General features: G+C 34.4%; 2 protein-coding genes across 2 annotated transcripts; one reads left to right on the top strand and one right to left on the bottom strand.

Moving 5' to 3' along the window:
• Positions 1-3,902: 3,902 nt before the first annotated feature.
• LOC7455933 (BES1/BZR1 homolog protein 4) lies at positions 3,903-7,784 on the top strand. The gene is made up of 2 exons (XM_002317409.4): positions 3,903-4,522; positions 6,592-7,784. Exons 1-2 carry the CDS (start codon positions 4,307-4,309, stop codon positions 7,333-7,335), a joined length of 960 nt encoding a protein of 319 aa, XP_002317445.1. The 5' UTR covers positions 3,903-4,306; the 3' UTR covers positions 7,336-7,784.
• A 558-nt stretch (positions 7,785-8,342) lies between these two features.
• Positions 8,343-14,476, bottom strand: LOC7472334 (uncharacterized). The gene is made up of 5 exons (XM_002316813.4): positions 14,088-14,476; positions 12,000-12,914; positions 11,387-11,587; positions 9,531-9,726; positions 8,343-8,754 (listed from the first exon to the last, which is right to left on the bottom strand). The coding sequence occupies exons 1-5, from the start codon at positions 14,154-14,156 to the stop codon at positions 8,573-8,575; spliced, it is 1,563 nt and encodes a 520-aa protein (XP_002316849.3). The 5' UTR covers positions 14,157-14,476; the 3' UTR covers positions 8,343-8,572.
• Between the last annotated feature and the right edge of the window lie 9,996 nt (positions 14,477-24,472).

Raw genomic sequence — 24,472 nt, 5'->3', positions numbered from 1 at the left:
AAGTCATATATAACATCTACGACTTAATGATGAGACACAACCAGAAAAAATTTCTTCATGCATTAACTCTCTACCCAAAAAAAACCATAATTTGTAAAATTCAAATAACTAGTTTTCAAGTCTTAAAACACAATTCACATAAGATCTTCAATCCTAATTAACAAAATTATACAAACGATTAGCATAATATAACATTTTATTACAATTAACCTAAATATATATACATCTATTCATGATTCTCATAACATATAATGTAACTATATTTAATATTTTCCACATACCCATCCACGCCTTCCAATATGAGACGTCATGCTCATAATCCCTCTCCACATACCTTGAATCGTTACAACACTCGAGCTTATATCTTTTTTTCATAATTATCGACATTACTTCAATAATGATATTTGAGTTAATCTAACGATAGAGCTACAAAACAAGGGGGTTTCGATATGTGTGTAGCCCTTTTAATTTTGAATTTTTCCATAAATTAGACCTCTAGTGATATGTTCCACGTAAATACCATCTACATCTTAGTTCCTAAACGCATTGCAACTAAGCATAAGTTTTAGTTGAACAATAGACTTTGTACTGCAATGAACTTTTAATGTACCATCGCTTAACTGCATTAATATATTTAAACTTGTTTTTGAATTTTTTTCAACCTCCAATTCATCAACTAATAAGCTTGAATACATGCTACTATTAGCCTAGTCATTGCATCCATATTAGTCATCCCCACTCACAACCTCAAATTCAGGAGTAGGAGGTATCATGTTTTCTCCTTAACCTTAACTCTATCATTATGGTGGTCATCTTCATCATTACTTAGTTTAGATTCTCCATAACATTATGGAGTAGATGTCATACCCAATTGAGGTTTTATATTAATAATTTCATGTACCAATATTTATCTCATTGCATTACCACATAACCTAGACGGACCAGCTGCATGTGATGTCTGTGTGGTTCTCTTAGAGTTATTTAGAACCCGAGTCAACTCAATACTAGAAGAGTTTCCTCTTTTAGGTTTACTATTCAAGTAGAGTTCTAGCATATTAATCTCATTAATCCTAGCAAACCCAAATATCAAACTCACACTTCCGTCATTGCAGATTGATACATTGACATAACGATCTTAACTGATCCTAGTTCACAACATCCTCCAAGTGATTTCGAGTTTTATTTCAAGCATATTTCAGCCAAGTCGATCACTTAACATTCTAGATAACTCGTTAGAAGACATATTTGATGCAACAATTAGGAACTCATGGCTTTCTCCATTATAAATGATACCATTCTCGATTGTAATAATGGTACCACCATGAAAGCATAATATTCCTAAATTACCAGACATTCTGTCAAGCAACACAACAAAACACAAGTCTAATTTATTAATATTGTGAGGTTAGTAAAAGTGTATAATTTATCAACAAAACCATAACGATACCATAATCGGTGAAAACCTAAATTCATCAAATTAATTGGTGAACACTTAAATTCATTGAATTTTGTTATCATAACAAAATTATCAACTCAATTCATGTATTTCATAGTTAATTATTTTATTTTATACTTAATTCAGTATAATCCCTAATTTAACCTAAATAAACACTAACTCTAACCTTAATTCACAATCAACAATAACTCAAAATCATTTATTATTTTACAAAATAACATGATTATCAACTCAAATTATATCTAATTAGCCTAATTACAAAAAAAAAAAACTCTAGATCTTTCAAAAAATCTTTAATTCTAAACCCTAACTTTTTAAAATCAAATTGACACACATTAGCATAAATTAATTACATCAAATTAATAAAGGAAAAGTGTTGAATACACCTCTAAGTGTAGAATGTGGATCGTAATAGTGATCAGTGGTGATGGTTTTGGCTGAAAATAGCTTGACCTGAGGTGGAAAGAGAGAGAGGGTGGCGGTCTCGTGTTAGAAAAAGGGTAATCTGATGGTGTTTTGGAAGTGTTTTGCGGTAAGAAATGAAAAAAACAACGAGGTTACTAGTAGCGAGAGGGGGTGGGGGGGTGTAAAAACATACTTCACCATGTTTTCTTTGGGGGAAAAAAAATCAATGTGAAAAAAAAAAAGAGAAAGAAAAACTCATAGAGGCCATATAGGTATTTAATTGTGGGCATGTTGGCCGATGGAATTTTCTTGTTATGGTCCCAAAACAAAACTAATTGAAGATTTTTGAAGCAGTAATGATTGCTGAAGCAATGATTACCCATCATCCATTAGTACTATTACCATGGTTAAATTCTTGTGCTGTCCATGTAGAGCTCAGCTCAACAGACTCATGATTTGCGAGTTATTTTTTCACTCTTCTTTTTATGCGCGTTGTTCTACAATCTCTTAACAGAAGGGCCCCACTTTGATCACGCCAAAACCCATATGGTCACGTTAAAAGAGAGGTCCGCGTCTGCGTCATCTTCTACTGCAGGCGCATGCACACCAAGATTAACATCTCATGAGGCATAAGGGCCTCGGCCTTGACACGCGCGCCGAATACTGACACGAGCGAAAGCGGTTTTGCCTCTCATTGGATGGTTTTTGGACAGAGACAGTTACACAACAATAACAAATCAACTGCCACGTGGCACAGAGAATCAATTGTTGTCATGCTAAAAAATAATAAATTTAGTATCAATATCTAATTAATATATATTTATTATATCATTAACATTACTGGTTAAAATCATGCTAAAAATAATTGTAATTCTCATATAAATGGTTTACCAATTTACCATTAAATTAACAATTTTTGTTTGTTAATTTAAGAGTGTATAATTTAAGTATTTTAATATAAGATTTTTTTTTTTTTGTGATAGGTTCTAGAAACTTTAAATCAGGTCCACGTAAGCATAGAGCTGTAGGTTTAATCGACTAATTTTAAAATAAAAAGTTATTAATTGTTTTTTTAATTATTTAGATTTGTAATTATTTAGTTTTTTCCTCTATAATGATTTGTGTTCTTATTTATGGGATTATTTTATTTGTCAAATTCATTTATTTTTTAATTTTTTAATATTAATTTGTAACCAAGATGGTTTTTTTTTTTCCTCATCTAAACCTAACAAGAAAATAAAATCTGAATTCTAGGTGGTACTTATTTTTTATGATCATAAATTTATCAAGGCTCATAATTAAGCAAGATTACACTAAATTATGTATCAATTGTTTAATTTTTTTTAAGATCCTTAAATAATAAATAACTAATTAATTAATATATGATTGTATTATCAAATTAATGGTAATGATTTCAATCATGCTTGAAGACAATTGTAAATCTTGAATGGCTAATTTAACAATTTAGCTGTAACTAAAACCTTTTAATTTAAGATGATGTAAATAATCAAGCCTATTGTTTTTATTTTTTCTTATTAATAAAATCAAATCTATCTTTGGAAAATAAAAAAATAAAAAATTAGATTCCTCAAAAGTTTTTAGCAGTAAGTAACAAATGTATTATTCTTTGTCTTATATAATACAAGTTTTATATATATATATAATGTAGTGGTTTTAACTTTAGTTATAAAATTTAATGGGCAATCTAAGACTCGACTTATTCAGAATTTAAACCGGTTTAAATTATAAAAAAAATAAAAAATTAATTAATTTAATTTAACGCGATCAAAAACTCGGATTAATTTACAACCTAAATCCAATAAATAAATAAATAACCCATGAAATACATGGATACATAGTGTTACTTATACTTTATCTCTTATTCGTGCAAAAATCATGAGTGGCGAGACATGGGAGACTTGTCCATTTATTTATAATCATAACTTATTTATTTATTTATTATTCCATCAACTGTGAGTGTCAAATTCGTAAATTAATAATAATAATAATAATAATAACAAAAAAAAAAAAAAAAGCAATGAGCACCCTCCAACATACTTAGGTGACCGTTCTCCCTTGCGATTTTCTCAGGTTTTACTTCTTCCCGGGTTCCACCAAACCAAAAAAGACCACCTCCAGTTTCAGTGCTCGTCTCCACCTTCAACCTCTGTACAGATCTGATCTGACCGATTTCAACTCCAATTGCTCCCATTTAAACCCAAGTTTCTGTATTTTTCGATCCCAAACAACTGTAGCTTTCGCTGATTTCTGAAAGCTACTGATCCAGTCACTTTTGTGGTTATCATCATCCATCGCACTTTCTTTTTATGAAAAATTAGACTTCTACCAGAAAACTTTCAGCTTTACTATTTCTTGTCTAGTTATCCAAGAAACAACCATTGATCACTTCCTACTGATGCAGCCACTTTGTTAGAGACCAGAGGTATGACTTCAGGTACGAGACTACCAACATGGAAAGAAAGAGAGAACAACAAGAGAAGAGAAAGGAGAAGAAGAGCCATTGCAGCAAAGATCTTTTCTGGGCTACGAATGTATGGCAACTTCAAGCTTCCAAAGCACTGTGACAATAATGAAGTCCTTAAAGCCCTCTGCAATGAGGCTGGTTGGGCCGTCGAGCCCGATGGCACCACTTACCGCAAGGTACTTTACTCACACACTCACCGTCTGTATTTTATTTCTGCTTGACTTTAGTTTTACACTTTAGGAAGCAAAACTTGAAAAAATCCGCAGTTTTGGTGTTCAAGTTTCGTTATCAATTTGCTTATTCCCTGGACATTAATTTTGGGTTACTTCTAGTTTTGATTAGTTTTGTCTGTTTAGTGGCATTAGCTAGGTGCCTCTCTTGTGTATATTTAGTATCATTCATGGCTCCTCTGTATATGACGATAAGCATTAGAAATGACAGAAATTTGTGAAACCAGTTCCTGCAATTCATGATCCTTGCTGAATTCTACCTAAAGCTAGCTTTGTGAGGCTGATTATGGTGCATGTTAGCAGAATTATACTATTGCATGCTAACATGTTTGATTTCCATAGCGGTAGTAGTGGCGTTGCTGAGGTATTTTTCTTCTTTCTAAAGCTGGTGTGATCAGTGGGGTTGGATTCGTTTGCTGATTTTTTTTTTCTCTTTGGTCTTTCTGGGGTTTATCTCTCCGGCTCACGTTAGATCGTCAGCCCCGTGCTTTATTGGCTGTTTTTTTTTTCTTTTGTGTGTGAGGTGTCACCGGCGTACGTTAGATCTGGTCAGCGCTGTTTAAGCGATCTTGTTTCCTTTTTCATTTTTGGTTTAGTGATGTCAGTTTTTCTTTCTCGTGAACCACAAGATTCTCTCTTGTCTTTCTTTTGCTAACAACTTTGGACTCACTTTGGTCTGTTAGAGAGAACAGGAAGCAGCAGCACAGAGGTCCTAAAAAGACCAAATTGACCTCGAAAACAACACGATATTGACTGTAGCATGTGGATGGTGGTAAAAGGTTAATAGTAATGTTGGACTCTCTTTCATGGATTTGGTTGAGTTGCTTTTAGCTCATTGGCAGCAGAAATACAGACCCTTTTTTCAGTTCTGTTCAGTCTCCCATTAGGGAGGGAGGTGTATTTGCTTTGGTTGTGTTCGTGATTGTGCTGCTGCTTCTTTTGTGGAGCTGCACTGGAGTTCAATTATTGTTCATAGAGTCAAAAATAACTTGAACTAAGTTTAGTAAATGATTTCTATCGGGCTTGGAGATTGTTAAAATACATGTCTTATTTGGTATACGAGTTGTTTAAAGTCACCAATGACCAATCCACTGATGGAGATCACAAGTTGATGGTTCTGTTGGTGGTTGAAATACTTTCAAGTGTTTTAGAACACAATGAACTACACTCCATATGCAAAAGCTTGAGAAGTATGAGAATAAGGCTAGTTCTGAGCTAAGAATCTTATCCATCCAGATGTTGGATGTTTGAAGTTCAGGGAAAAGAGATTGAATGTGAGTAAATGATCAAGTGGATTGAGCTACCAAGGATAGCTCAAGACTGCAAAATCATCTCCCTGTTTAAGATATAATTTAGAGGAATGAAGCACTGGGAAGGATGCTGTAGTTGATTGTAGAGGAAGTTTATGGTGATTGTTGAGAGTAATGTTTGTATTTTGGGAAGAAATGACCGGTGGGGACATAACAGTGAGTTGCACGTTCCACAGAAATATATCGAGTTTTATGGACAAAGGATCATCATTTGGGACACTAGACCAACCATGTCTTCCCATTATTATATATTTTAGGAAGTAAATAATTTTCTTAGATGTTTTTCAAAAATGGGGATATTTTACCTTCCTCCCCCTTTAGGTTTTAGTTATTTATTTCCATGTGAACTTGCTGGGTCATTTCTCTATAGCCTGCTGCAGCCAGCCACAATTTGCTTTCAATCCCAGACCATGTTTTTCAGCTGCTTGGTCTTTTTATGCCTTCTTCAGTTATGGGCATGTTTCTATCCTGATACTGTTATGCTAAATGGCATTAGAAACTTCCTCGTCCCTGTTACTGGCATGGTTGAAAACTTAAGGCTCTGCTTGTAAGGCTTGAAAGTATGATTTTCCATCAAAATAATGTTCTCATTTTTGTTGTTGCTTGGCATAACTTTGCCATAGCGTTAGGAGTGCCGCTTCATCAAGTGATCTGTGATGTGGTTTTTATTACAAAATAATTCTTTATCCTCATAATTCTCTGTAGGGATGCAAACCTGCGGAGCACATGGACATTATTGGTGGTTCTGCTACAGCAAGCCCATGCTCCTCATATCTCCCTAGCCCCTGTGCTTCCTATAACCCAAGTCCTGGATCCTCTTCCTTTCCCAGTCCAGTTTCATCCTCCTATGCTGCTAATGCCAATTTGGATGACAATTCCCTCCTCCCGTGGCTCAAAAACCTCTCATCGGCTTCCTCTTCTAAGCTTCCCCATCTATACATCCATGGTGGCTCTATAAGTGCTCCTGTTACTCCTCCCTTGAGCTCGCCAACTGCTAGAACCCCCCGAATAAAAACTGGCTGGGAAGACCAACCAATCCACCCAGGCTGGTGTGGGCAGCACTACTTGCCATCTTCAACTCCACCAAGCCCTGGCCGTCAAATTGTTCCTGATCCAGGATGGTTTGCTGGGATTCGATTGCCACAAGGTGGTCCAACTTCTCCCACATTCAGCCTGGTTGCCTCCAACCCGTTTGGCTTCAAGGAAGAGGCTTTAGCTGGTGGTGGGTCCCGCATGTGGACTCCTGGTCAAAGTGGTACGTGTTCACCTGCCATTGCAGCTGGCTCTGACCAGACAGCTGATATTCCCATGGCAGAGGTGATCTCGGACGAGTTTGCATTCCGATGCAATGCAACTGGGCTAGTGAAGCCATGGGAAGGGGAGAGGATCCATGAAGAGTGTGGATCAGATGATCTAGAGCTTACACTTGGGAACTCAAGAACCAGGTGAGCTGGGATGATATTTGATCAAATAGATTAACTCTACTGTCATTTTACTGGTCCCATGTTGGGATTCAGATCATCAATGGCAGAAATGAAAACATCCAAGTGATCTCCTTACATGAACTTTCATTTCATGGTTGTACTACTGAAAATAGAGTTATAGATGGGATCTTGGTGAGTATTAGCACATGCTCCCTTCTTATTTATTTTCTTTTCCCTGTTTCCCGTGTACTTATTTCTAGACAACATGTAGGCAGGTAGACAGTGCTTCAAGGTGAGAATTGGTTTCAGAACCCTTTCACTTGGTTAGTTCCATTGAAGAACTCCTACTACGGGTTGCCAGCCTTCAGTTTCTGGTTTGCCATTAAAAAGTAACGCTCAAGTGAGTGGAATTGTAATTCAAGGGCCAAACCTTTTGTGCATTCTTGGCATTAATATGTATTGTTCATATTATCATTTGCATTCCTTTTTAGCTCTTTCTTGTTTTATTACCTTTTCTGCTCTTTCTAAAAGAAAAATAGAGAGAGATGGGTAAACTCAAGCCTTTTAGTGCAAGCAGATGGAAGGCATATCATAGAGGGGCCACTTTATAGGAGATTATGATTGTCGTGGACCAGATCACTACCACCTTATCACCTGAATTCGAGATGTTAGGATGGAATATATCATATATCTTTCGGCCGAAACCTCGAGTGACCTGATCGTTCAGGGGCCCATCTGAGATCTGACCAGGAGTTTTATTTGATAAAGACCGTGCAGCATGCCTCCATTGTGAGCTAGGCCCCTTCGATTAACCATTTCTCTATGTTTGTTTTCAATCAAGTCTTTTTTTTTATAAACCTGGTCCATTCTTTGCCAGCCAGGGTACATTCCTTGTCGCGTTTGTTGTTTGACTTCGGAATTTACAAAAGTTTTGATGTCCTCCACCTAAGCATGTTCGTGGTGGAAAATGCTTCGCGGCTTTTGTATTTGTAGGGGGAGAGAGAGGGAGAGGGAGAGAGAGAGACTCTTACATACAATCGTTAATGCTGTGTTCATCAGCAATGAATTATAGGGCAGGAATTGTAATAGCAATATAAATTATAGCAGCACAATGTATGTGTGCCAAGATTTTGTGAACTGTACAATCACTCACAAACCATTGCTTCATGGGAAACAACGAATAAGCGTGGAAACTTCAAATTATTCAGGCCACCTCCCAAGCACTAAAGTTATATACTTTTTCAGACACTAAATTTATTTGATCACCTCTCAAGCTTACCAAAAAGATTCGAGAGAGCATGATAAAGCATGGAAGCAGCAGGAGGCCCGGGCAGTGACCCCAGAAGAATATCTGATGCATTCATGGATGCACCATAAAATCTTGCATTTTCCTGTGTTCGAGTTGCAAGTATACTTCCTTCAAGTGAACATCCAACAAATGCACCTGCATTGTTGATTAGAGTCTGATTAGAGCATTAAAATTGATTTCCTTCTCACGAAAGGAAAAAGAATAGCAATTAAGGGTTAAGCAGATTCTACCACATTAGATAATTAAAATAAATCGAACAGTTAAAATCAGTATGGTTTGTCATTTAAAAAATCAAAAACTATATGGTGGCCTTAAACATGAAAATCAAGACAAGCAGAACAAACAAAAGATAAGCGTTTATGGGATGGGAAGAACATGTGTTGGAGTGCTAGTCTTGCTTAAGGAGTAAATTAAAAAATATATATCCATCTGACATGGACCACAAATTCTTGACTTGTTTAAGGAAACGTAAAGAAAGCTAGTAAATCATTCATACTGGATTGAGTGTGTGTTTGATAAAGTGGGTTGGAAGTGATTTTCATCTGAAAAAGCACCAAATTGATGCTTTTTTAGATTATTGTTTTCAGATTTTTGACATCTTTCAAAACCATCGGAAAAACATCCCAAAAAGCAACAATTTGGTGCCTTTTCAACCCCAACACACTTCAAAAATCACTTGAACCACAGTACCAAACCATCTCAAACAATGCAACAGCAATTTCAGTATCATACTTGAAACAATCAAGAGGGTATGTATGCATGGCCATGAAAGAAGCCATATTTTTCAGTCAAGACAGCAGCTATAATATGAAAGTAGAAACACTGTTGATATAATAGTAGTATGAGGTTTATCCAAAAAAAATAAAATAAAAATAGCCAAACCACCATCACCGTGAAATAAGTCATATTACCTTTACTGCAGCTATAAGTGTAACAGGTAGCCAAACCACCATCACCACCCCTTAAATCAGCTTCAGCAGCCCGTCCAACAATGCCAACAGCTGCACTCAAACCAGCTCCAACTGAGAAGTGCAGATTTCCACTGAATGTTTTAACAGCACCCAAAGTTCTCAGCACAATTATGAAATCAGTAAATTCCCCTCCAACCTGTTAAAAATTGCAAAAGAAAACAAAAGGTGATCTTGTGATGTGTGCCATTTAATCTGCGAAAGGATTCACATGAACTCTCAATAATCAATTATAAAAATGGAGCAAGGCAATGGTCTGGTTCACTGTATCCCAAAAAAACAAAACACAAAAAAAAGGAGAGGAAGAAGACAAACTTGAGAGACTGGATCAGCCAATGCTTCGAAAACAAAGTTCTATATTGTAAGGAATTTCTACCATACTAGTTGGGGTTTGTTGCATAAATCCTTTTCCTCCATTTTGTTTTTTGGACCAAAATTTATGTGGAAGTTCTATGGTAAAAACCATTCTAACTAATTCAACTCATACCACCTTCCATTTGCCTCATTTAATTTATTTGATATAATTACTACTCTGCAATGGCACATTCATAGCCTCACATAGAACATGGCCACCTTTGACAATAATTCATTAACTTGTCCTCAATGGATGCTCCATTTCCTTGACATTAACATGGCCAAGCCATCTAATTTTACCCTCATTACAAATGCACTCATTCTTTATCCAATCTTTTTTTTTTCTGCTGACATTCGCATCATCACAATCTCATCTCAGCTATTTCCCACTTTATGGACAAGGTACTTCTTTGGCACTTAAAACTATTAATCATAGAATATAGCTACAGTTTTTTTTATCTGGTTGAAGGAAGGATGTTTACAAAATGCAAAGATGTGATGGACAAGGTATTCGCCTTGTTTGGGTGGGCAGACATATACTCAGCGGGAAATAAGGATGCATCCATTTCTTCTAGGCTCACAATTCCAATTTTAAGGGAAAGGAAACAATTTCTTCTATTTCACCTTTCATTCATTGGTTTGATCTGCTCTCTCCTGCCCCGACCAAACAGCTAGAGAGAAGGATTGCTTAATCATTCTCCTCTCCAACACTCCCAATTACTCTTTCCATCTCTATTTTTCATCCTTCCACCAACATTCAACTTAGCAGGGACTACACCATAGCTTAGGGCTTAAGCAACACTGCTCCACTGATGTATAGCCTCTCTATCTATACAAAATAACATGTAACTGTCAGCTAGCTTATGTCACATGTGGTCAACAATTCAAGAAATTGAAGCCTGAGGAATAAGAATGGAACAATTCCAATTTCCATTGCTGCTGCTTCAATGGCTACATGCTCCAAAGTGCAATCAATCTCAAAATCCCTTGATTTAAGGCAAAGCAGTCGAGCAACATTGAATCTAAAATGCAGACACAACTCAGACTCATAATTCATAAAATAAGAGTCGAATTATTGCTGGATTTTAGATGCAATCAATCCCCAAACCCCTCAATCTGAAGCAAAGCAGTTGAGCAAAAATTGCATCTAAAAGTCAGCACAGTTCAGACTCAGATTTCATAAATATACCTGTATCCTGTAATGTCGACAGGGATGCCAAAGGTCCAAAATGAAGTCTATGATGACATACATTCAACTACGAAATCTGTAATTTTCTTGAACAAAAACTAAATCAATGAATCCAATTTTCATTATTGTTCTGAGATTAGCTTAACTATGGATCATGTTTTAGGTGCTTATGGAACTCTGAGGGAGAAATACAATTTTCATGCAATATTCGAGGAGATAGACAGTTATAGATGTAACAGATAATTGCTATATTTACCTGAGCTCCCCAGCCCATGCCAAAGGAAGAAATGGCTGATGGTGGAGACCAGGATCCATCCTCCCTACGAGAAACAACTAGTCCCGTCCCAATGTTGTAGGTCACCATTACACCAACCTTTGCAATTGTAAGGATTGCAAGGCCTTTTGCTTGTTTCAAAATAGAATCCGGTATGGACTTCTCAGGCAGTAGAGAACCAACCTGAGCAATGTGAAAACTGAAGGTAAAAAACTAATCATCAACATGAGTTATCACATTAATGCCACACTCTTATTAATTAATGATACTACAAAAACAACTTTATGACAGGAAAGGCTCAACAGGGAAGCCATCATCATTGAACTCAGTAAAAGTTTCAATAGGCCAAAATTTAATCATAACAATCAGTATAATTAAAGCACCTCTATACATTACATAAAAGGAATAAGATTTCTTTGCACACTACTCCAACAAGAGGTTTGCATTTGACGAACCTTTAAGTGCTTTTTTTTCTAGACTCTTATTTCTATTTATTTATTCACCTTTTAAGATCTCAACAATGATGCGATGACTCAAACAGCATCATGAATCATTTAAACTGAATTCAGATGATAGCTAAAGATGTCACTGTTACCTTAGCATAACCCTGAATGGTGTTTGTGGCCTTGTAAATCTCATACTCCATGGACTGGCCCCATGGGAAATTGAGCCATGATCTCAAAGTACTGAGGTCAGTTAGATCTTGTGTTGGCAACTGAGCAGCGCGACTTTCATGGTCCTTCAAGTATGATTGCACTGACTCAAGCCGCACACAGCACACATCACAAACACGTTGCGGGTTTCTGGTGTGGAAATTTTTGGGCAACAAGCTTCTCCCCTTTGAGCAATCATTACAAAATATTCCACCACAAAAACGGCAGTGATGCCTGGAGCACATGATAGGATGGAATCTTACATTACACAACATGCAAGCAGAAGCAGAACTATCAGCCAACCACTTTGGAGGCTTGGCTTCAAGAATCTCCCAGCTGTTGCCAAAATTAGCCTCTGTAAGAGTTTGGGCCATCTCACTCCAAGCTTGCTCAAGAAGATGATCTGATATCCAGGAAATTCCACATCTGTGGACATCTCCAGAAGCAATGGCACTCACTTTTCCTCGAGCTGCTACCAACATCTCAGCAACCACATCCCACATGGTCAGCTCCTTATTGTTCTCAAGGAGCTGATTCCAATCTAGATCTTCATCAGGGAAGCATCCCCCATTAAGAGGGAGACCTCTACTCCATTCTTGATGTTCACTTTCTGACATTGGTGGAACAGAGACAGGTATCCAAACTCCAGTTTCTTCAGAGTGTGGTGTATCATAAAAAAAAACTTTACCCTGCTTTGAATGGCAGGTCTTTGAAACATTTTCCACACCATTGTTAGCCGTGTCAGGTTGAGACGCTTCACTTTCACATTTTCTGAGCAGTGTCCTATCTTCTTGTGCAACAGCATTTTTTGGTATTATATTGCTTTTACATCTATGGTCCTCCATCTCTTTAGAAATCTACCGACAGAACAAAGACCTCAAACTAATTTTTTAATCATCTAGGTACACAAGAAATGAGAAGCAAGGGAAAACAATAAAATAAAAAAAGTTTTCACATTGTTTTATTTTGCACAAATCAACACTTATTATCAAAGGGTAAACAATTGCACAAAGTCAAATACAGTATACTAGAAACACATCTCACCTGATAATGAAAAACCATCTAGAAAATGATATTTTATAATATAAGGTAAAGAGCATTGGTAACCATTGATTTATCTTGCTCAAACTAACACATTACTAATGTAATCCAGATTAATGCACCCTAAAGGAATATTGGTAAACACTTCCTTCATAACCATACAAAGTATATTTTAAGCACATTATTTCCGTGCCAACACCAACAAGAAAATGATTTGAACAAAAAAAGTTAAATAAAAATCCATCATCCTTAAAAGACCATGAGTAGAAATGTCTGAAGGACACGAATTAAACCCTTATAAAAAAAAACGAAAAACAAGAACAAAAACAAATTCCAGTTTAATGAATCACACTCTTCAAAATCTGTTTTGCTCATCCTGCATATCACATAGCCCTTGAACCAATTGAAGCATCGAATTGCATGTAGAAACAGCAAAAAGGGATGGCCTCATCATCAAAACAAATCATCTTAGCATTCTAACACAGTTTCTTAAAGCATTAGAACCTCCCTAAGAAGGCCAAAGCGCACCCTTTCTTCTATTTGTTTTTCTAAAACAAAAATACACATATCCAGTTAATAGTGACGCAGAAAACTTCTCCATCTTCCCTGATTAACATTTACCAGATACAATTAGAACAATCCCTTTTCATTTAAAATGTTTTACCATCAATCACATCTTAATTACCTTGATTAGATTGGTTTGCATCACTCCAAAAGCACAGCTCAACTGGCAGTTAATCCATTCAAACTATAGAAAGCATATTCACTAACAGTGACGGTAAAGCTTAATCCTTTGCTTAATATACTAAAATTCAATTAACAAAATTCAGTGAATTTTCAGATTTGTCAACCAAACATGGAGGACCCCCAGTACAATATTTAACATACAGAATCTAGTAGTCTATACAAAAATCTCAAAACTTTCTTGTGGTTTCTTAGCAAACAAACAGAGAAGAATTAAAACAAGTGACAGAGCGAGTTAGACTTACCAAGTGAGAGAGATATTGAGGCTGGTAATCATCTAATTGGATTTTAGGGTATTGTATATGTCCCTCCATCTTTTTTATGTAAAATACCTTAATAAAAGAACAAAAGCTCCTTCTTTAGATGATAAAGTTTCACAGAGAATAAAGTCACAGAACCGAACCGAACCATTTTGAGCCCTTCCGAGTTAGGCCCGGTTTGTTCTTTCAACTCCTCCCGGTACGAGAGCCAGTAACCCGATCAACCTCTCAACAAACACCCATTACCCAATCAGAGAAGAAAGATTATTATTAAGATTTGTTGCTTTCTAAGTTTTTTCCATTGGTCCCAGAGGCGCGATTATAAAATTTGTTTGAGCATTAAACGCCTAGTAGAGTCTTTCGTCTCGCGATCTTCCCTTATAATATTTATGAAATAACCTTAGTTAAGTAATAAATATCTATTAATCATGTTCTCTAATTTATCGACACGTGTACCATCATCTTCCCCTTCACTTTTTTTAAATCTAGCTCAACATCTAAACTATATTATTTTTATGAAGTGTCTTACTTACATCAAGAATAATGTATCTCATTATTGACATTCTCCTTGTAAATCATTATAGAATATTTGAGAAAAATATCTCTCTCATTCTTTAGAAAACATATCAAACAATAGTTAAACATAAACCCCATGTAAAAAAATTTGTATAAGTTTCAAAATTCAATCGATATTTAATCCGATTTTCATTCATGGTTTATCTCTTTCCTTTCCAGAAGAGTTTATCTCTGAATAAATCGCTCAAAGCTACACTCATGTTCATATTAAAGCCATACATCTTTCTTTAACCTTTCATGATAGAAAAGGACTCCTAGCAAACTTGCAGCACTTGACTCTTGCTTTGTCAAATATTACCAAGCTTATCTAGCTACTCTCCAAATAACATTAAATGTAGGAATGTGTTTTAAACACTTTTTTTAAATTACTACATCTCTTTAATTAGACACTCTTTTTACTTAATTTTCTTACTGGGTCCAAAATCATGCTCTTATCTTGTTGACTCTTTTTCCAATAAAAGACTACTTTTTGCTAAATGTTGAAGCAGGACAAACTCTAACATATACTTTAGTCCCTCAATGACTTACTAGAGATGAGCTTGTTCAACTTCTACTAAACTTTTGGGTTATAATTATGAAGAGTTTTATAACACTGTTTAACACATGCAAAATTCTGAATTAGTGTTTATGTCATCCAAATTTCTTTCTCAAAAGATTTAAAGGCTTCAACATAAAAAAATATCTATTAATAAATATGTGATTATAAATAAGCTTCTCACCTTTTTTATTTATTTCTATTCGACATTTTATATCTGATGGTCATCTTGTTTATGAAGCATAATCAGATAATGGACATGTAAATTGTTTTGATCCATTTGGTTGCTCTTGTTCTTCCTGCCTTTTAAGCCATTTTTCAAATGACCTAGATTTTAGCTCTCATAGCCGAAGGGAAAAAATCCACTTCCTAATAGTATCTTTAAAAAATATATAAAAAGTGATGAAAATCTCATGTTCACGTGGTCATGCAACTAACAATCAAGATTGAGATTTGATCCCGGAAAGCCGAAAGAAATTTGATAGGAGTGTGACACAATAAAAACTTGTCCCAAGACATCAACACTATTGAAATAAAGTCGAATAACGCCACGAAGTCATTTAATCTTTGATAAGTCAAATTCAGTTTGTTCAAGAACCAAAGAATACAAGAATCTTCCATACACGTTAAACTGAAAAGTTTAGAAGTGTTATTCATCAAATGTTGTCAAAACTTAGACTTACAAGAGTTTAAGGTTCTGTTGAAGTTTGAAATGTTTGAATCTGGTGGAACCTGTTATCTCAAGTATTGTCACATAGTAAGACTAGGGTTTGGATAAATCTCTTGGTTTGAAATACCAATTTGGAGGGAAGATTTTTGTAGCTGCAATGAAAGGGTCAGAATGGAAAAATTCATTTTCAATAGTTAAAATATTTTGAAATTTTAGTTTTTCAATGCAATCAGATTTTTCTTTTGAAAACTTTTAAGATAGTTTAAATGGGGAATTTAGATTAAAAGAAAATAAGGGTATTTGTGAAGAAGAACTTGTTTTTATTTTGGAAATTAGTTTGAGGGATTTACCTGCCTAAAAAGATTTTTCTTTCTTAAAGGACTTCTGGCTAATAATTTGTAAGGCCATAAGCAATTCTGATGAATAGGATAAGAATTCTTCCCAATTTTGTACCTGTAAAGAGCGATCTACTTTCTCATCTTCAATTATTGATTCATACTAGGATTTAATTTGTTTTGCAGAAGAAATGGTTGAGGCAAAAAGTTTTGTAAGGTTTTGTGATTTTTGAGATTTTAGAGATTCAGACTTTGTTTGTGTGGCTTTGCCTTTGTATTTGGATTTGGATTTGGGAGGCATCAGGACCTGTTTTGAAGAAATTTTTTGTTTAGGAAATCAGGAATGAAATTTATATCTCATTTTATATATTCTATATATAAAAAAAATACCTAATACAGCTTGCCATCAGGTAAAAATCTGTTTTAAAGCAATATTTTAAATATCTTTCTATAAAACATCTTTAATAAATTTGCAATCAATATGTAAAAGGAATTTATGATTTAATAAATCACTTTAAAATTTTGTAATGCATAATACAATATAAAGAATTTCTTTTTTTATAGCAGAATAATTCTTTTGACAATCATTTCAATGTGCAGATGTAAATTGAAGAATTTGTTCTTTGTTATTTTGTACTTGTTTAAGAATACCCCCATATCCCAACTCAAAAGCATTTGTTAATTATTTTAGGAGCTAAGGGATTGGCAATATGTAAGTAAGAAATTTTTTGGACTTGTTTTTTTTAATTTGTCAAACAATCCTAGTATGTTTATCAAACCATGTAACATGGTTCTTTCTTAACCTATTATGTAAGGGTTTTACTATTCTACTCACATTGGGATAAAAACCTATAACATAATTTAGACTTCCTATAAACCTTTTTAGCTAGGTATTATCTAGAATCTGTCAAGAAATTTATTAGCAAATGTAAGGGGTCTCTCAATAGGTGTAATGGTTCATTAGGAGATATAATAACGAAGAAAACGAATACGAGTTTGGAAAAGAGAAATCTTTATTTTTGGAATAACTAAACCATTTTTCTTTGTGACATAAAAGAATATTTAAAATGTTTAAAATGTTGTTCTATTGAATTTAACAAAATAAGAACATCATCAATGTATATTATGCATAATTTTGAATATGCATTGAAAATATCATTCATGATTCTTTGAAATTTAGAATGAGCATTTTTTTTTTCCAAATGGAATGACATTCCACTCTTATTGATCAAATGGAACTGTAAATGCAATTTTGTAACGATCTTTTAGATGAATTTGAATTTGCCAAAATCCTGACTTTATATGAAACTTTGAAAATATGAATGCAGAATGTAATTTTTGCAACAAATTGTTTTTATTTGTAATTAGATATCTAGTCCATTTCAAAGCTTTGTTCAAATGTTTATAATTTATGACAAGCCTTGGGATGCCTTGTTCAATCTTAGAATTTTTGTTAACATAAAAGACAGCACATGACTAAGGTGAGCTAGACTTTTTTATAAGACCTTTAGACTCTAAATCTTTGATTTCGAGTCAACAATGTTATTCTAATTCAGCATTCATTTGAATATGTCTTACTTTTATAGAAATATATTTCTCATTAAAATTATCATTATAAGGAAGATCAACAATATGTTTTCTCTTCCAAAAGGCATTTGGTATATCATAACAAATATCTTTTTCTATCTTGCTTTGAAATTTTGAAATTCTTTTTTGTAAAATAAAATTTTGTAACTGCAAGATATTTTTTTATAAAAAAATATCTTGTCTAAGATGCATGAGATAAGCTTGTTTTCCTCGAATCTATGTATTAATATTATGAGTATGAATAGAACATGCTTTGATCAGATTTAAATTCCTAGATTTTTGTTTTTCTAAGAAAAGGGAAAACAAGTTTCAAATCATTGATTTTTGAAATAATACTTTCATCATTAAATTTGTAAGGAGTAATCATGTCAATAAAATGAGTGCCAAGAATAATAGTATGATTAATATCATTTGTAACAACAAAGAAATCTTTAAGATAAAACTCATTATTAAAAATTGATGCTTAAGTTTTGTATTTAATGACTAATTTAGTATAATTTGCCGCATAAAGTTTTTTAGATGTGCTTTGTAAAATTTATTTTGGAACTATTCATTTTTTAATATAATACAAATATGCACCTGTATCAAACAAGACAATAATATCTATTTTAAAATCATTTGAAAAGATTAATGTAATTTTTATGATGTATTTTTTTGAAGTAATTTGAGTTAAAACATGCAGAAAATCTTCACTGACATGCTTAATATTTGAAAATGCATGATTCTCTAGGGTTTGATCTTTTAAATTCTGGTTCAGAATTAGACTGGTTCTCTAACTTTGTAAGAAGGTGTTGGAAAATAGCAAAGTCTTTTTGTTGGGCTTGTTTGAAGTTTTGTAGTTTATTTTTAAGTGTTTTGATTTTAGATTGTAGTTCTAAGATAGTAGCAAAATGTTTAGATTTCTTCTTTCTGTTGAGAATTTTGGTAAAGTCATAAGTATTTGTATTGGTTGATGGCAATAGTGATTGTCCTTGAATAGGGTGTGGTGTCTTTGGTTTATCAAAGGAACTCATAAGTTTGTCTAGATAAGTTGTTTTTGTAATTAAGGATCATTAAGTCTTTTAATAGCTTCAAGAATAAATTCTCAATCTTGGATTAAGATATTTATTTGTTTTGAAGTGGTATGGTTTGATGTATCTAAGCCAGAACTGGATGTTGCTAGCTTATAAATTTGGAAAGGTTCTTTAGAAATGTCTGATGGGTTGGATTCAATCTCAAATGCTTCAATCAAGAGGTTTTAGATATGGTAAATTACTTCTTCTTCTTCTTCTAATTAAAGTTCATGTAGCTTTGTATTGATTCGATAAAATCTAGAGGTATGACTTTTCTGACACATTAAGTAATGTTTTTGGGGTCAAATTTGGGCTTGGATTTTGATTTTAACTTAAAAGGTTTTGTGGGCTTTGTAAGGTCTTTTTGTAGTAAGGTTTAGTTTTAGTATATAAACGTTTTCTGTATTTATGGGCTTATTTTTTGTGAGGTGGTTTATTGGGCTTTGAGGTGGTGGGTTTGGAGCATGAACTACTACAGGTTGGCTTTGGTATGGATAGGTTAACTGTTGATAAAAACTACATAATTCTTATCTAGTTCTTCTCATCTCCCACTTAATGTGTTTTTAAAATTTAAGGTTTTGACAAATCTTAAGACCTTTTTTTTCCGGGTAAAACTGACAAGCTCACCATATATTAATTAGTCATAAATGATTGTTTTGGAGACAAAAAAATCTCTTTGATCTTGTTCCTAACTCTCTCTCCTAGAAGGGTTGGCAGACCAGCAAGGAATTTATCTTTTCAGAAAGGTTGGTTTAAATCTTCTCAGGGCATGACATAGGGAAGAAAAATGGTTTTATACCATTGAAAGTCATTGAGTTTTTTTACATTTAAGGTTGGAAAGAAGTTCAATATTTTTGTCTTTAAAATGGGAATGATCTTATACAAAATATAGAGAAATGGTTAAAATAAAGGTTGAGACTGCATCTTGGATGATGTTTCTATCAGAGTCAAGGATAAGTATTTGGTCTTCAGTCATTTGGATGGAGTTAAGGATTTCAAGGTGTTGGGTTTCAATAAGATGATAATCCCGTCATCATTTTAACTGGCTAGAAAAATCAGTTATAAGGAATTCAACCATAGCTTTGTCTGGGGTTTCAGTTTGGGTTTTGTAGGTATTGACAGCGATGGTCATTTGTTGCAAAGTGTTTAGGATATCGTATTCGGACATTCCATCTATTTTCTATTCATAGAGGGAAGATGCATTGAATCTATGTTGGTTTATAATGGTTGGTTCATTATGGATGGCTATATGAGGGGTAATCGTTGTTTTAGGAGTGGGATTTCTCCATGCAAGTTTATTGATTTTAGAAGTTTATTCTTGAAATGTTTATTCATTAGAGGTCTGGGTTTGGTAATTTTGAATAGTGTTTATATGGCTTGTGGAGATTTGGGAATTGTTATTGACTTGTGGGGTGTCGGGAGCAATCAAGATTCATCTGAGATTCTAGAACTGGTTGAATGTCTATGGAAGGACAATCTGACTTTACCATCACTATGTTGGGTTATTTGTTTGAGTTGAATATTTGGTTGTGGTGATTGTAAAGGTTCAGGTTGGATGACACCTTCAAGGATTCAGTCCTCTGGTAGGGTAACATATTTTCATTGGATGGATTTGGGTACAACTATATTTGATTTAAAAAGGTTTGTTTGGAGAAGTAATGTTTCACCTTTCTGATATTAGAATTTATGTTTATTGACAAAAGCAGAAAATATAGCTTTGCAATGGATCTTAAAGATTAAGGCTACAAGAATGGATCCTTCAAGCATGTTGTAATTATAGGTTTTTATTTGTAAGATTATACTTTGTAGTAGGGGTGTTCAAAAAAACCGAACAACCGAGAAAACCAAAGAAAAATTAACCGAGAAAACCAAACCGAGATGAAAAACAGATTAAACCGATTTTTAAAACCATAAAATCTTGCCAGTTCGGTTCAGTTTGTAGGGATGATCATTTTCGGTTTGGTTCGGTTTTTACCTCTAAAAAACAACCAAACCAAAAAAAAAAGAGGAACCCAAACCGAACCGGAACCAGTCCAAATCGACCGGTTTCGGTTCGGTTTCGATTCGGTTTTTGAGGTCCAAAACCGAAAAAACCTATGGTTTTTTTTTCTCTGCGACTGAAATGTGCCTCAGTTCAGCATCAAATTTACTCCCACAAAACCTCATTAACATCATAAAAGGAAAGAAAGAAAAGGAAAGGAAGTCATGTTGATTGTTATCTTCTCTGAAAAAACACGATTGCCAACATCAAATGTTGGATACATGAACAAAGAAGGAATGAATCTTGGCTCTGCTACAAAAGAACAAAATGCAAGGGAAACAACAGCAGCAGCAAACACAGTCTTCACATCATCAGCAGCAAAATCCCATTTTTTTCTCCATTTCCCCATCGCCATCACCATCATCCCCACCTCCAGCTCCACCTCCCCCACCACCAAAATCCACCACTGCTTTAGTCTCTTCATCAGAATCCTTAACCCCATAACAAATTAATCTCTGAAATTGAACCGAAAGTTTTAATCTTAGTGAGGTTTTAAGTTTCAAGTTGGAGTTTTTGGGGAAAGAGAGGAAATGACTTGGTTTATTTTTAGACATTGTCTGTGTCTCTAAACTTTTAGAGGGAAGGGACGGCTGTTAATGGGAGGGGGTGGGGGCAGCGGTTATGTCACTGTGGATGAAATGGTTAATGGGAGGGGAGGGGGCGGCTGTTTGTAACACTGAAACTCAAAGTGAAATAAATGAAAAATGGTTTGTGCTAGGGTTAATCATTCGTTAATGCCTAATGGCTAATAGGAGGGAGGCGACGGCCCGCGGCTTGGGTTTTTTTTTTCATTTCTAAACCGAACCGGTTCGGTTCGGTTCGGGTTGGCCGGTTCATGCACACCAAAACCAGAAACCGAACCGAACTGGACATTTTTCTAAATATTTTAACCGGTTTAATCAGTTTTTTTTACCGGTTCGGTTTTCTCGGTTAAATCGGTTTTTTGGTTTTTTTGCTCACCCCTAGGTTTCGGGTTTAAAACCGAAATCGATGAACCGAACCAAGCCAACCAAAAAAACAAAAGGGATATAAATACTGCAATTAACCTAACCCTAACAAATTACCCCGCCCTCCACTCCCCATCTCAAAACTGATAACACAAAAAGTCGCCGCCCTTCACTCTCCATCTCAAAACTCAAAAGCTAAGTCATCCACCCACATCTCCGTCTCCTTGGCTTCTCTTTTTATTTCTGCGCAACATCTTCATCTCTTCTACGCAAGCCGAACAAAAACCCACATCTCCATCTCCTTGGCTTCTTTTTTTATTTTTGTGCATCATCTCCATCTCTTCTGTGCAACTCATATCTCCATCTCCATCTCTTTTGCGCAAGCCAAACAAAAATCAACATCTCCATCTCTTTGGCTTCTCTCTTTATTTCTAAACAAGCTGTCATGAAGATCTGGTTCGTCTTCTTGTTAAATGGGTAAAGGAGAATAGAGACAGTCAAAGTGCTTCTGGTTTTTAGTGTTGTTTGCATTGGCCTGCTGAGCACGCTAAAAAAAAACTTCCATAGCAAAAACTAATGATAATTTTAAATGTGCAACTTTAGATTGGTAGCCTAGTGAAAAGTGTGATTACAGCCATTGCCCATGGGATAAGGCTAGCCTCTTCAATCCAGTTTGTCCTTTTCTTTTGTTTTGTAAATTTCTTTACCAACAAATATTCTTATTTAATCGGGATGCTAAAACTTTTGAGGCTTTGCCATATTTGCAGGATTTGAACAACAAGATTCTGGCTAAACCGAAAAAACCCCATTTATGATAGGATTGGATTTCTCGGTTTTATGGCAAAAAAACCAAATTTCACCAAACCGAACAGTTCGGTTTGAACCGGTTTTCGGTCCGGTTCGGTTTAAATTTTTCAAAATTTAAGTTACTCGGTTCGGTTGGTTTTTATAGTCTGAAACGAACTGAACCGAACCATGAACCTACTTTGTAGGATGTTTTTGTCTTTGAGAGAAATAGTTATGTTTGGATAACAATCAAAAGAAACAAGACCTCTACATAAACCGGACTCAATGAAACTAAGTATTGGATCTTGGAAATTTTGGAATCTAGCATCTCTAAGTACAACTAGGATGGAAGTATTTAGATCTTTTTTGATAAAAGATTTAATTCCTACTTGTACAAGGCCAATATAAATATATTTATAGTTTTTGTCTTTGTGTTTTCGTAGGGATTTTTAGGAACGGAACTGGATAGTTTCAAAAGGCTTTGTAAGTTGAATATCCATTTCTTTAGTTTTTATTGTAAAGTTGGTTTTTAAAAGATTGAAAGAAGAAGTTTGTAAATTTGGTTCTTTTGAGCTTTTGGAATTTTTCATTCATCTATATTTTTTGTAAAATCTTCAATTGTAATCTCTTCACTATTTATAATTCTTTTGTTTTCAGAAGAATCAAAAGTAGAAATTGAAATAGAAGTTGTATTACAAAAAATAAAATCCATGTTTTAAAAGGATAATTTAGAAAATAAGCTGCTAGTTATATAGATTTACTACCCTATCATCACTTTTAAACGGGACTTACATCATTTAGTAGTATTCACCTATAATTCTAAGGTTCTCTCTTCTCATTAGGTTTTTGAGATTTTGTATGAACAATACTACCCAGATTCTAATAGGCTTTGATACCAAATACACAACGTTGTTACACCTGAGATTGATCTTAAGATTTGGTCATACGTTTCCAACTGATATACTTGATTTTAAAACATAATATAAAACATATAAATTACATAGTACATTTATAATGTTGGATATAAGAGAATAGTAGTATGTTCACTTTTAGCCTAACCCACCCCTTTTTTTTTCCATCACCAATATCCAATTTTATGATTCTTAATTATCCATTCACCGAGGTACTAATTTTTGTTATCCGAGAGATTAATCTCCCACTAACCAAAGCGTGAATCTCATTAACTAGTGAGTTAGTTTCTCAAATTCCCATTAAACAAGACACTAATCTCATTAACCAGGGAGTTAGTTTCTTAAATTGCTCATTAAATAGGGCACTAATCCCATTAACTAGGGGGTTAGTTTCTCAAATTGTCCATTAAATAAGGTATTATTCTCTTTAACCAGAGAATTAGTTTCTTAAATTTGTTTCTCTTTCCATTTACAACTCTAGACAAAGATTCAATAGAAATAATAAAATCATTATTAGAAACTAACTAATTACCTACAAGATGTCAAACACCTACTTGATGTTTATGCGTGTGAGTTGGTCCCCTGCTGCTGATTGGGTTCCATGGCCTCGCCTATATCAATAAAACCAACACATCATTGGGCATTCATCCATCAATCACTCAATTTTATTTTTCATATAAATCTTGAATTCTTATTTAATTTGTATCAAGTATTCCCATTCTAGACGATGTCTATTTCCTTTTTTTTTTTTTATTTCCAGTTTTTTAATCTGTACAACTTTATATAACTTCCTCATTATTTGACCCAACCAAATTGACTCATCCTTTTCTTTTCATGAAGTTAACCGATTTCCTTTCCTTTAACCAATATAAATTTTTTCCTTTCGTTTCTTAATGACTAATCTACTTTTTTTTTTAATTTTTCCTCTCT

Source organism: Populus trichocarpa, chromosome 11, assembly GCF_000002775.5.
Source record: "Populus trichocarpa isolate Nisqually-1 chromosome 11, P.trichocarpa_v4.1, whole genome shotgun sequence".
Taxonomy (NCBI): domain Eukaryota; kingdom Viridiplantae; phylum Streptophyta; class Magnoliopsida; order Malpighiales; family Salicaceae; genus Populus; species Populus trichocarpa.
The sequence above is the reverse complement of the archived record's forward strand: the minus strand, read 5'-3'. Positions and strand labels throughout refer to the sequence as shown.